The sequence below is a fragment of the Vidua macroura genome, chromosome 4 (genome assembly GCF_024509145.1).
Source record: "Vidua macroura isolate BioBank_ID:100142 chromosome 4, ASM2450914v1, whole genome shotgun sequence".
Lineage (NCBI taxonomy): Eukaryota > Metazoa > Chordata > Aves > Passeriformes > Viduidae > Vidua > Vidua macroura.
In genome coordinates this window covers 29,140,469-29,154,427 of record NC_071574.1, presented here as the reverse complement: position 1 = coordinate 29,154,427, position 13,959 = coordinate 29,140,469, and the positions used below count along the sequence as shown (strand labels likewise).

Sequence of the window (13,959 nt, the reverse complement as noted above, 5' to 3'; positions counted from 1 at the left end):
CTCCTAATACCTATCCATACACTTTAATGCACATACGTACACCTGACACAAGGCTGGAAAACTCTTCCAGAAGGCAGCCAGGGTGAAATGTCAGAGCTTGAAAGCAGCAGTGAAACAAGTCCCAGAGATCTTTCAGACTAGTATTATTCTTTCAGTAGGTGTGGTGGCAGAGAGGGATCACCATGTTTTCCAAGTGCTGCTCTGGAAGCTATGCCAGGCATCTTCAGCACAATAATCTCAGGATATGGGATTGGCTCAGACTCCTGAATGCTGGACAAAGAGGGCAGCAGGACCCCAGGGGTGAAAATGAGCAAGGATCAGATGAATCACTTCACTGTGTAACCCCTCCTCCTGCCTGACTCTCCTCCAGTGGACACACTACCCTGCGGATGAGGTAGTGCTGGATTCTTGAACTGAGAAAGAAAGGCCAAACCCTCTGCACCACAAACACACCTTGCAAGTGAAAAGCACAGCTTGCTAGACCTTCTGCAAACCTGTCAGCCAGTGCTGAAAGCTGCAGCCCACATGGTACCCTGAAGCAGGGACCCTGGCACTGCAAAGTAGCCAAGAGCACCTCACATCACTGCTTGAAGGAGCCCTACTACAAAGAGCCCTCCCCTGCCACAAATGTCAGGGTGGGAATCGAGATGCTTGAGATCTGTGCTGGGGTATTGCAAGCAGCCACAGTACATAGCAGCAACACAACTTCAGCACTGCACGCCTGCAATGGAATACTGCTGATAATTAGCACTGAAAACAGTACTGCTATGAACAACTGCACTACTTCTGTCACTAGTGCTATCCCCAGTTTGGGGCAGGTTGAAGATAGGCATCAATAAAATAATCTTGTAGCTCCCATGGTCCTTCAGGCTTATGCTAAAGCATGCCAGGAGTTAAACATTAAAATTATAGTACTTTTGACACCTGAAATATTTTTCAGTATTAGAGTGCCCAGATAATTTATATATCACAAATATGATATGGCAGGATTAAATTTGAAAATGATATATCAAGGATTTGTTATTGGAAGGGAAAACATTTGCAGCATACAACAGACCAACAGAAGAAAAGCCTGATTGCTGTGATGAATAATGCATATTGCCTATGGTACTAATTAACCTTGTACTCCAGTAAGATATTATGGAACAATAAGGCTAATCTGAATGTGGCCTGACACTCTTCCCAATGGCATCTGGAAATCAGTCTTTGAAACATGTGAAATTTGAATTTGTTAAACCAGAAGCCTTTGCTCAGTAAACTTTCAGGAGTGTTTTTGTTTCTCTATATCCACAGCCCATGCTATTTTCATGCATGTACACAGTGCAAAACACTGAAGGTGACTCCACAACCAGAAATGTTCTAGCTTGGTTTTCCACGGGCCCTCACCCACCTGCCAGCAGCACACAAGCAGTAACATGGTGCCTCCACTAAATCCCACATCACTCAGTCCTACGACAGAACTGCAGCACCACTGTTGGGCTGCCTCTGCTTCTTCCCAACCACAGTGGCAAAATGCTTACAGTAAGCTCAGTGAAAATGAACACTAGAACTTTAAACTGGTGCTTTTATGCCTCCAGCCTAAGAGCAAATGCCTCCATCTGAAAACATTCATTCTAGTTTGGTTTTTCTTTTCTTGTAAAATACTCATTTTTCTTCTTAGCTGAGAGCTACACATGGTATTAAACACAGATGCCACATTAGAGGCATCGTGTTTTTAGCTGTGTGCATGGTGCCCACAAAGAACAGCAAAATGACTTGCACATACCTGAATGACTGCAGACATAGAAGGAGTCATGCACAGGTATCTTGATAAATGCTTTTTGTGTCAGTTTACAGAGTCATGGAATCAAGTTTCCAGACAACACTGGCCAGTGTTTTACACACCAATGTCTAGTCTAGCATAGTCTTTTATTGGGAAAAAAAGCTAACAAAAAACTAAACCTACAATAAAAAAAAAAAAAACCCAAAACAAACAACACAGGAGAAAAGAAGAGGCTACCAGATCAAACAGTCACACAATATTTTGGAAGGGCAGGATTTGGCAGGGAGCACATCCCCCCATCTACCAGTGCACTTAACATGCTACATTTCAGAGCCAGTGCACGACCCAATGCCTTCACGATCAGGATGACACAACTCGTCAATGCCATTAGCCATGGTCAGAGCTCAGTCAATAACAGACTCACACAATGATTTCACTAGTCCCCGAGCACCAGATTTCCAGCTGGCTGCCATCCCACACACCCCAGCAAAAACACACCAGGAGATGTCTGACCTGACTGCTGAGTACTGTGTAACTGATGCATCCAGGAGAAAAGAGCCTGAAGACATCAGTGATGAGGATGCCAAGAGCAGAGCTCCTGCTCCTTTGAGCACACAGCAGCACCTTAGGGAAGGCTTCCTACGATGCACCATGTCCTGCAGCCAGGTTCAAGGGCTGCTATGCCATTCTAAACTAATTAGAGTGAGAAGCAACTAAAAATTTCTTCCTTACTCTCTTCAATGAAGAAGAGTGCAGAAACAGGTGGATGAATTTTAGCCTGTGTCCCCCTGCATTACGTGAGAAAAAGACAACCACAAAATGCCAGAAACTGATATTTGGGAAGTTTGGAGGAGATCAGGATCAGACCACTTGCTGACAAATAGGTCTGAGCTGTACCAATTATCATGAACTAAATTTCTTTCCTATAGGCTGTGTTCTGCTGGCAACCAGTATGACACTTAATAAAGATCTAAGCCAGGAAATCATTTAGTTAACATATCATAAAGGATTACCATCTCCCTCCCACCAAAATCAATGACAAAATCCCCACTGACTACAAAATGCAAAAGATCACACTGCAATTCATTTCTGCCAGGAAACCTGCAACCAGATGTATCAGTCTGGCAGCACTACCCTGCAGCAAGGTCTCTCAGTGTTATTTCTGCCAGGCTCACTAGTGCAGGCACCCACAGGATGGTTTCTTTCTCTCTCTAGTACTAGCTAGACTCTCAATCTGGACCAAAATGCCTTTGCACATGAATGATCGATTAAGTCTTTTGAGCATAAGGCTGTCTCCACTTCTGCCTGTGTGGGCCCACACTGCCCTGACCCAAGCCATATCTGTAGGCATTACCCTCATCTAAATTCCCTACTGATGGCTTTGTTGAAGGATGCTACTGCTGTCACAACACAAGAGCAGATCCTAGCTGCTGTGACACTTCATTTGTCTGGGCAGCAGCAATGCCTGGAAGGATGACTGCCCTGTTTTAGTGGAAGTATGGAAGATAATCAAGGCCAGCTAAGCAAACTAGTTTTGACACATTAAATCATGCTTGAACTGTGAAAGCAAAGAAAAATAACGTAAAAGCTCTTCTAAAAAAAAATTTACAAATAAATAAATAATATGGGCCAGTCTTGTGCCCAGGGAGGAGAGAAAAGCTTTTATCTGAGCCTGACTGAGGACTTCAGGTAGGCAGAGAGGGAAAGATTATTTTGCAAGACAGACACCTGCCTTTTTCTTCATAGGTTTGTAGCATTTCACTTCTATAAAGAGTCTCTTGCTGATCATCTGCTCTGCTTTACTGCTCTGCTTTACTGCTCTGGCAGTAAAAGAGCATCAAGTGCTCGAGCAAAAATCAGACCCAAAATCAGGTAGGACAGGAAGAGTAAAATCACATCACCTGTCTGCTTACCCCTTACCAGCACACTCATGTGCCTACATGTGCCCTGACCAACATCTGACTTGGTACTGGAGGGTCCCATGATTACTTTTGCTACAGTACTCTGTGAGCCTTAAGCTATTTTTGTCTCCAATTCCCTCTGCAGGCACTTTGCTCTAAGACATTGCAGCCTGCAATGACAACACTCAATCTGCTACGAGTCAACCATTGCAATGCAGGAAATCCCAGCAGCACAGGGTCACAGGGCATCTGTGGACCTTGGCAATTATATATGGCATCTCCCCATGATCCTGGACCTCTTCCTCCCTGCTGTGAATTTCTTCCAGTAATTAACATGCCCAATTGCCTTGGATTTATACTAATAAAACACTGGCTCCTGTCCCAAGATTCCAACATTGCTGTCACTTCTTGAACCTGCGCAGAGCCCCAGCAGTAATGAAGTCCACAGTCCTAGCTCTGTTACTGCCTGGGTTGCAAGCTATCTGAGCAGCAGTTTGGAGCTGGGAAGCTGCAGCCCGCAGGTTGCTTCCGCCAAATTACAAATTAGCACATTCCCCATGCTCTGCAGTAATTAAAAACCTTCCTTTCCAGGCAGATTTTGAAGGCAACACTGTGACCCCGTCACCACTGCAATGGGATAGCAGACTGTCCAACCCGGTGTGCCCTCCAATGTATTATTTGTGGAATTAGTACTGTACCAGAGCAACTCTTCAGCCACACAGGAGACAGCAATTTCACTTGGGGAGCAGCCATCACTTGGAGTTCAACAAAGGTCATGTTGGCTCCCTAGACAGGCTCGTTTTATTCAAGTAATACCAGTCACACACATGCAGAGGGACTGGACAGTCTGCTGGGGCAGGGGACGCTTTTTTATATATATGCAGAGTGTCTGGTAGTCAATAATGCTGATGTTTTGGCAGTGAAATGGACTCTTGGGTAGAGACAGATTCCTTGGCACAGCTGCCACACTAGGTAGAGCCTCTAGGTGATGTGAGAGTCCTGCTTAGAAAATGCACATCCAGGCCAAGTGGTTTTTGGAAAGAAAGCATCTAACTGAGGTACAGAAGCAAGCATTTTGAAACGACAATTTCTGTTCAAATTCCATCTCTAGAGGAATGTTAATTTCATTGTTATTTCTCAATGAATCCACCTGGAGATGAATTATCTTAAAAGGGTTTTAGGTTAGTTTAAGAGCACAAAAAAGTGCACGAGATCAAGCACAGCACTGATACCAAAATCCTGGTTCAGGTTCTAGTCTCTGAATGGCATTGAATAACTCAGGCAAAGGCTGTTGTTTGTAAAACCTGGAATAGCGACTCTGACCTACTTCATGAAGTGGGTAATTCAAGATCCAAGAGAGGAAGGCCCTTCATATGACCTGGAAGCAGTTCTAATAGTCTGCATTAACTATTTCTTTCCTCACACTGAAACACTCACTTCTCAAGTGGCAGCAAAAGTACTCATTAGCTAGTCAAAAGCTACCGTGAGGACTTGGCTCAGGATACCTCTCCAAGTGTCACTGCAAGAATGGGTCACATCTCAAGTCAGCACTTACCCCCAGTGCCACACTGGTCACGCAAACCCGTCAGGGAAGCTGAGCCCACCACCATCACTACCACAGCAGGATCAATGAGGACCATGAAGATGCAGATGAAGATGTTCTGCTGATGTGTATCCCCTCCCACACATCCTGCTTCCAGGAATATAACTGTGGGTGGCATAAGGAGACATGCAGGCAGGGACAGTCTTCTTTCAACCCCCCAGACAGGGAGTTTGTCCTGATACTGCCACTTACCTGCAGCTCTTAAAGCCTGAGTTTTCAGGAGAAGGGATGTAGAATTTTTCTTGGCATTAAATTGATTGACTGTCATTTACAGTGAGAAGAAAGTTGTCATCTTAAATCCCAGTTCTTCAAACTTCAGTTGTATTTTTAAGGACATAAATTTATAAAGACAGGTGTATGAAGGTAGTAAGGGACATCCACAAGCCTTGAATTGCCTCTTTTGTCTTAGTTTGGGTTTTTTTTTTTTCTCTAATCTGTTTTGTGTATACATTTTGGGGTTTATGTAACACCTATCCCTCTGAGTTTGCTCCAGCATTAAAAACCTCTTAACCACCCTGAGGGAAATAAAAAATGGAAGCTCATCAGAACCATGTTCAATACAATCTTAACCCTGTGTTGCTCATACACAATTCTGTCTATACCAGATTAACTTATTCAGTGACAAAAAATGAACAATCTTCCAGCAAAATAAATGGGTATCTCTTTTATCATGAAGAGCAGATTCAACTCTTTCTACAGACATATGTATCATGGTGTCTTTGCTCTTACTTCATTCTACTGAAGACTTACCTTGTAAAGGACACAAGTTTCAGCTAAAGAAATAAAATATAAGCTGTGAATCGGTCCATACAAGGCAAAATTGTAGCCTGCTTTTGTGGAGCCTGGATTTCAGCCTCAATTTTAACCCAGAGGAAGTGAAAATGGTCAAGATGTAAAGCATGCAGAGAGGAAAGCTTATTATTGAAATGTGAACACATCATTAACTACTGCTAAGTGTTTCTAAATGAGAAATACAAAACTGAAAACCCAAATTATGAGCAAAACAATAGTACCACTTCATTTTAATACCCCATATAAATTAGGTGGAATGAGGGTTCTGACAAACGAGCTCTAGCAGACCCTTGGCAGTTCAAGTGGTTGCAGCCACCCTTCCGCTACAGATCACCATCTAGGGAGAGTGCCCCCAGGCCAGGACATCAAGACAAGCACTCCGTTGATCACATCAGTCATGGGCAAACTATCCAGGTTTTATAGAGCCAGCAGCAGCTTCCAGCACTGGGGCAGAGTGGGCAGCTGGGGACAGCCGTATCTTAAATCAAGGCAATTAAATTCACTGCATTGCCAACAAGCATTCATGCACTTTGTCCTTAGTGGTTTTCCAGAGTCCTTAATTGTTTCTAAAAACCACAATTAATAAGGGAGCTGTTTCCAAGCCATTCAAAGTCAAAGCAGGCAATCAAAGGAATCTAACCACACCATGGCCAACACTCCTTTTGTCCTGCAACACCTCTGCCATCCCATAATTTAACAAATTCCCTAATCTACCAGTGGATACAGTATCTTCAAGAATGATAAAACTAAACAAAGGCTCCACTCAAGTAAATATCATTTAGTTATCTAGGACCAGACTAAAAAGCATACCCTAAGATCTGTCCCAAAATACCTTATGGCTAAGAAGCAAACATGACCTTCACAGTTCACACTGCTGAAGCCATTTACAAACCTTATTTTGTTTGCACTGCTCAATCTATACTTTGTGAAGGGAATAAAGTACTTCTTAACTGTCCTTCTGAAAGGTGACTGCACAGCAGCCAGATTGCAAAGAACAGGAATGTTAAGTTGGTCAAAACAGTAGCCTAAAAGCATTGCTGCAGAACAAGGAAAAGATCTTCAGTCATTGGGGTTATGAATATACAAGGTAGTGCAGAAAGTTACAGCTCATTAGTAAAGCATAATGTACTGCACATAGTATGTAGACACTGTGCCTCCTATAATAAGGAGAGCAAATATACAAACACAAAACAAAACAAAGAGAGTAATATTTAATCCCTCCTGCTGCAATACAATTTTGATCTGTGCAAAACATTCCCCTGCTCTTGTTAATTATTTCAGCTGCAGAACAAAACATTAAAATATACACATGCACACACCTCTCTACAGAATAAAACCCATTCTCCCTCCAATCACAACTGCATTTTGCATTCAAGTGACTTTCTTTATATTTGAAAAGAGAATACACACTGTATGGCCAAAAATTCAGCTATTCTAACACTGGCTGTGTTTGTGACTAATTAAAATTAACTAGGTACTTCAGCTCATAATTATATAAACACCTAGCATGCTATATTCCCAGCCAATTTTGATTTTAATCAGAAAAATGCACAAGAAGTATGAATGATGGGCAAAGAACTCCTTGGAGGGGCAACTGTATTTCCAGATTCAGTATTTTCCATATACCAAATATTTCCATCACTGTTGTTCTTGCCATGTAATCAACTCCCAGTAGAACAATTAAAAAGAGATTTTTTTTTTTTCATTTCTTTTTATCTCTGGACTTTGCTTGCTTTCCACTCTCTTACAAAGGTAAAAGCACGCTTGCCTTATCTACCTGAGTCTCAGTTGGGAAGTTTCCCACAACACAGGCAGGATTTAGCAGTATGCTGCCTTTCTAGCATAGGGAACAAGAAGGGGAGGGAGGAAGGGAGGGAGAGAGAGAAAGAGAGAGAGAGAGAGAGAGGAAATTCAGCCAACATAAGGCAGAGAAGCAGGCAAGTTGTGGAATGGACTGAAGAAAAGTTGCCCCCTGCTGCAACTATATAAGGCATAAAAACAGAAACACTGTCTGCTCGGGAGCAAAAGACTAAGTTTTAAAATAAGATTACCTGTGCAGCAACATGTTTCCATTTCTAGAAATAAGGGGATAGGGAAGGCAATAGCCGAAGTCCTGCACTGTGTCACCTGAGAAAACCACACATAATATGCAAATACACAGGGTTTTCTTTATTGTGGTATCAACTGTTTTATTCACATCTCAGGCCTCTGGGATAGCCGCTGTGCAGACTCAGAAACCCAAGAGTTGTAAAGCATGGCTCTGCCATCACTACATTTGTAAATCCTCAGTTGTCTCCCAACCCTCCACAGATGGTCCTTCTGCTCCTCACCAGCCAAGGGTCACTACCTCTGCCTGCTCGCTCCTGCACAGCTGTAAATAAACAACTGCCTCTGAATATCCTTCTAGTGGCTCATCAACGGGATGGCAATCACTGCTCTGGGAAAGTGCCTTCGAACAGTCTGCACTGATTGCTCTGCTTTTGGAGGAAGATGAGTAGCTCTGCTTCACCTCCAATCAGCCAGCAACAAAATCATCCAGGAACTGATTCAGCAGGTAAACTTCTAAACTACATAAGCTAGGTGTCAATTAGTTTTAATTAAGTCCAAAATAAATGACCTGTGAACAGAACATTTTTCTGCAGCCCTTGTTTTCTGTAAGAAACTCATTTCTCTTGGCAAGAGCTCAGCTGAATCACAACACAAGTAATGAACAATCAGCAAAAATAAATATGGTTTTGTAAATGCATTGAGGTATGTTCAGCAAAGTTGATTAAGGGAAAAATAATCAAACAAACATCAATATTTAAGACAGCAGAAGGGCTTGAACATTCTAGAGGTGTTTAAAAAAAATCCAGTTATTTTTTCTGGCAGCAGCTCCTTTCCAAAACCACAAACTATACCCCAACCCATCTTTCCTCAAGCCCTCAGTTTCAGTGTTCTTCCTCAGAAGACAGCAAAGGTGAAGAAAGATATCACTGAGTTTTCCACCATTATTTTGTCCACCTCTAACACCTGTAAGCTTGACTATATCTGCTAGCTAGCTAAAAACAACTGTACTCCTTTTGATGTCTCTTCAAGTGGCAGCATGCACCGATTCTCGGAGAGTGTCATGACCTCCGGAACTCATTACTCACCTTTTCACTTTGGCTCTCCTTCTGTGCAGTTTTTCTTTTCTTCCAGCTTTTCTTTACTAAAATATTTAATTTATTTGTGCTTCAGCTCTAAAGTCATCTGAAAAAAGATCAGGCTCTGCAAAATCAATTGCATTTGCAGCCCACTGGACACTAGCAGGACCTCACCACTGCAAATGTGTTTGGCTCTCATTAGCTTAACAAGTCAACATCCCCTCTCTTCCAGTTGCACGGGCTCAACTGTCTTTAAAGGCATAAAAATAAGTACTTCTTGCTGCTCACTGGAAACATATTGGGCTGAAGGTGAGGATGAATGCAAAGAGAAGTGCCCTTGTCATGGTATGCATTTCCTACACAAACCCCAATGGTGAGTGCTGCTATTTACAGTAAGCAACTAAAACTGAAGTTACAATAAAACTCACCTATGCCAGTGCAGGAAGAAGGAAAGCAGAGATTGGGCAGACAAATTTTTTTGGTCAAACCCCTGAATGCGTAAAGGGAGAAATGTCAGTGTCATTACACCAATTTTTACAGCATTTTAGGATCTGTCCCTCAGCTTCGGTTGAGTACTGCCTGCTAGGGCAGAGACCACCATTAGGAGACTTGAAACTGGCCAAGCAGACTTGAAAGCGGGCATTTTCCTCAAGGATCCATTTTGAAAGCACCAGCTGAACTGAGGCAAAGCCCATAACCATCAGTCCTTTAGTGGTATCAAACCACCACTCTGGAAACCAGCACAGAAATTCACAGAGCAACTGCTCTAATTTCTCTTAGTAACTAGCACAGCAATATATTCTTGTGAATAATGAACTTTAACATTGGTCCTTACAAACATGTCCTAACACAGTCACAATTTACCTCTAGCTGTCCCTAGCAGTTGCTGATAAATGTGCTATGTTGCCAACAGAGGTGTAAAAATCCAAATAGTTTGGGTTTTTTACAGTAACTACTACCTAGCTGCCTATATTAATTGAGAGAGTGAGCATATTATATAAGGAGATTAGACCATGTCATATTTACAACCTCAGAGTCCCCAGTGAGAGAAATTGCTCAGCTGTTACTGTCAGTGCCTTCTTCAAACAGGAACCCTGCTGACAAGATGATGAATTCAGAACATCATTGCCAATTAATGATTTGTAGGCAGAAGGGATTTCAATAGTTCCCATATGTTTGTGAGGATGACTGGGATTTACATCACCTCTAATAAAAGAGTGTAGCCTCCTCTGTCCAGACGTGACACTAGAGATTGGAAAATGTCATCTTTGCAGTAGAAATTTTAATAAACAAAGCCAGGCTCTTCTGGGTTGAAAATGTTTCCCAAAGCATGGTCACAAAAAACCTGCTTAGTAAGTGAAAGCAAACTGGGAGACCACTTGCAAGATGCACCCAAGTAATTTACAAACCAAAGGTCAGAAGTTATTTAGGTGTTTGTGAAAGCTACACAGCAGAGTGCCAAGATTATCATTATGTCAGCCAAGAGCATGGAGTGCATTTCCTTAGCATCAATCAGACTGTAAAAAAAAAGTTCAGTATTTACAAATGCATAGGACCTTTCTTGGTGTTATTTACTCTGCTCAGAGATGCAAAGTTTAACTTAATACCCCATATAAATAGAAGACAATCTCATCTTTGTGAATGTAGCAATAACCAAACCAGAAAGCGTTTTACTCGCATGGGATATAGACATGAACTTCCATACATGCGGAATACAGACCTCCTGAACTGCCTAAGGCTGAATGCCTCCTATCAACAGAGCATCTTGGAGCCAACCAGCAGGGTAAGCTTGGCACAATAACCTGGGTTAAACACGGGACATTCAAATGGGGCCCTCAAACAGAATGTGCCATAGGCATTCAAATCCCATTGATTTGGTGATGGAATTTAGGCCACAAAAAAAGAATTACTGGTTTTAACACCTCTAGAGCAATAAAGTGATAAAAATCCTGTCGAGGGTGTAGGCTGTAGGTAAGGTAAAGAGCAGTTTTTGTGGACATACCTTAGGAATAGGGCAGGGATAAACCACCACAAAGCATCTTTACACTTCCTAATTATGATCACAGCCCTACCCAACACAGTCATAAATTGAGAGGCCACATACTGTCCTCTTAAGAAAAACAAATTAAAAAATAAAACCCAACCTACACCTAAAAATGGAAAGTACAGCCTTTAATCACTAAGGTCTTCTGAAAGCACACCCCAGATTGCTATCTCAACACTGCAACCCCTCTAAAGGCAGCCCAGCTTCTTCAATGATGGTCTCAGGTTTCTGGTTATATCTGTATTTTTTTGGGTTTGGTGGATGGGTTCATAGTTGGTTTTTTTTAATAGTGGTTTTTTGTTTGGTTAGGGTTTTTTTTGTCTTTTTTGTTTGGTTGGGGTTTTTTGTTTGTTTGTTTTTTGGTAAGACCTCTAAGTGTGCTTCGAGAAATGTAGCATCAGAGGACAGGACTTGAAAGGTGACTAATAGAGGACTCCTTTCCTCCAAAAATTCTAGACCTAGCACCAAACCTATGTCTTGTCACTTTGTTACATGGTATTTTCTGCCATAATTAAGCAAAACTTTGCTGATCTATCGACCAACATCCCTTGTCTGTGGCCGTCTGTATTTCCTCAACTTGGGATAATGTTGATCTTAGCTCCCCCACTGTACAGTATCAAACATTGAGTCAGTCTCTTCTCCCCTCGTAAAAGAAGAAATATCTTTATTAGCAGAGGAAAAGCAAAACCAAGACAGATTTTGCTGTACTGACTACATCTGTAGAAAAAGGAAGCTATTCTCAAAAATACCACTCCACATGCTGTTTAGTAGAGGTTTCTCCAACACAAACATTTCTCTCAAACATTACTTTTTCTCTCCATGTCAACCTTTGAAGAGATTTGAACTATCTTCAGGGTCACCGTGATGTGACCGAGGAATAATGGATCAAGACCACAGTTTGCTGTGGATATGCACTGATCTATTCTTTGTACTACACTGCAAACAATTATCAGTGTCTGGAGTGAGGTGAAGAGAAAATGCAACACAGACTTCAGCTGAAGTGGAATTCCTCTGCCTTCCCCACAGTATCTATTATTACCCATTATTAAGTGGCTGCAAAGACAAGCCAATTGAGATGGAACTGATAACCAATATATATTAATTTTGCAAAGAGCAAACTGTATTGAAATCTTTGTTTACCCTTCTCTTTTACAAGCAAATTTGTTTTAGGCTACCTGTAACGTATTTACAACAGAAGGGCAAATTTTATAAACAAGTATAATACAGCAAACCATGAGATTATACACTCAGAGTACACTGTTCTTTGAAAGTAGTTTTTTTAAGGTCTTGAGCTTTAGGTACCCTAGATCTCTTGCACAAGGCCTCTGATGATTCATGAGACTTATGCTGACCAGCAACCTGGGAACCTCAGCTAGCTACTTGTGGGAAAACTTCAGCACACATGGAAGCGTTTTTATCAGTGGGACTTTAAGTTTAACTCTGAGCAGCTTTGTATTAAATTATTTACCAGAGATGAAAATCAATCAACTCACACCACATCAAATACCCAGCCCCCCATTGAGTGATAAAGGCAGAAAACACACTCCTTCAAATACAAAAACAAAATGCATCTTCTACAGAGAGATTAACTTCAAACATTCCCTGGTACAGTTCAGAAAAAAAAGAAACCAGGCTTCTAAGACTCATAAGGAAACCCTGATACTGAGGAAAAATAACATAAATCTCTAAATAACAGATAAGACTACAGTTGTCTCATGGACCCAGTAGTACAGTGCTCCAAAGTTAATAGAAGAATGCCAGATTCTCCTTGTTGGCAGCTCTGTAAGCACCAGAAGCACCTGCACATAGGTGTCAAGTGCCACGACATCAAGCCCAGGCCTCTGTCTTCTTGCTGTAACACTTACTCAAAGGACCTCAGTGGAAGTGAGAACCTGACCCACCACTGTCAACTCAACCAGGCACAAAAAACATGAAAAAGAAAGCCCAGACTGCACATCACCTTGGAAGCTCAGCACAGTGCCCTCCCTCCCTTCAAACCCTTACCTTGGCAGGTGTTGTTCTTCTCCTCATAGCCTGCCTTGCACAAGCACTTCCCGATGGGCACCAGCCATTCCCCTTCTGCACTGCAGTGCATCTTCGGTGCCTCCTCAGTCACCGAGTGGTTGATGCAGACACCTGACACCTCCAGGAGCTGCGAGGAGTCCGCACCCGTGATGGTGTCAGGGAAGCGGGCCAGGTTACGGATTACCGATGGGCACTTCTTGTAGTACACGCGCACGGAGACCAGGGCGATGCAGGCACCCACGTCCTGGAAAGCGAGATAAAATCCCTTCTTTGTTAGGGGCCCAACGTCTCTCACCTCTGTGTTGAGCTTCATCACTCTGTCGCCAAGGTCTAACTCTGTGAAGCTCTCATCAGCAGCAATGGTATCAATCTTGATGTACTGGTTTTCTTTGATGTTCCTCCCATCTTCATCGTCTGATTCAAAGTAATACATGTTAAAAGTCTCCTTGCAGGTCCCAAGTCCTCCTGGAAGGCTGTTACAGTCCCTCAGGGTGAATTTGAGCTCAATGAAGATGCGGGACGCTCCTTCATTAGAGATCCAGCTGGTCAGAAGCCAGTTGTTCTGATTCTGTTCCATTACCTTGCATACTTGGTATGTGTGTATCGGAGCGTAGTTTTCATCCACCTCACCAATTTCTTCCCACTGTATAAAAAGGAAAAGTATTTTTTAAAACAGTCACAACTCTTAGCTTCCCCATCTAAAGAGC

The 13,959-nt window shown here is 42.3% G+C and overlaps 1 protein-coding gene across 11 annotated transcripts in view; it reads right to left on the bottom strand.

The window, feature by feature from the left end:
* The window catches only part of EPHA5 (EPH receptor A5), a 194,704-nt gene that overhangs the window by 137,250 nt on the left and 43,495 nt on the right, over positions 1–13,959 (bottom strand). For all 11 annotated transcript variants that reach the window (XM_053975281.1, XM_053975284.1, XM_053975287.1 and 8 more), the window contains one exon: positions 13,232–13,895. In XM_053975281.1, coding sequence (XP_053831256.1) covers positions 13,232–13,895 — 664 coding nt within the window. The remainder of the gene's footprint in view (positions 1–13,231; positions 13,896–13,959) is intronic.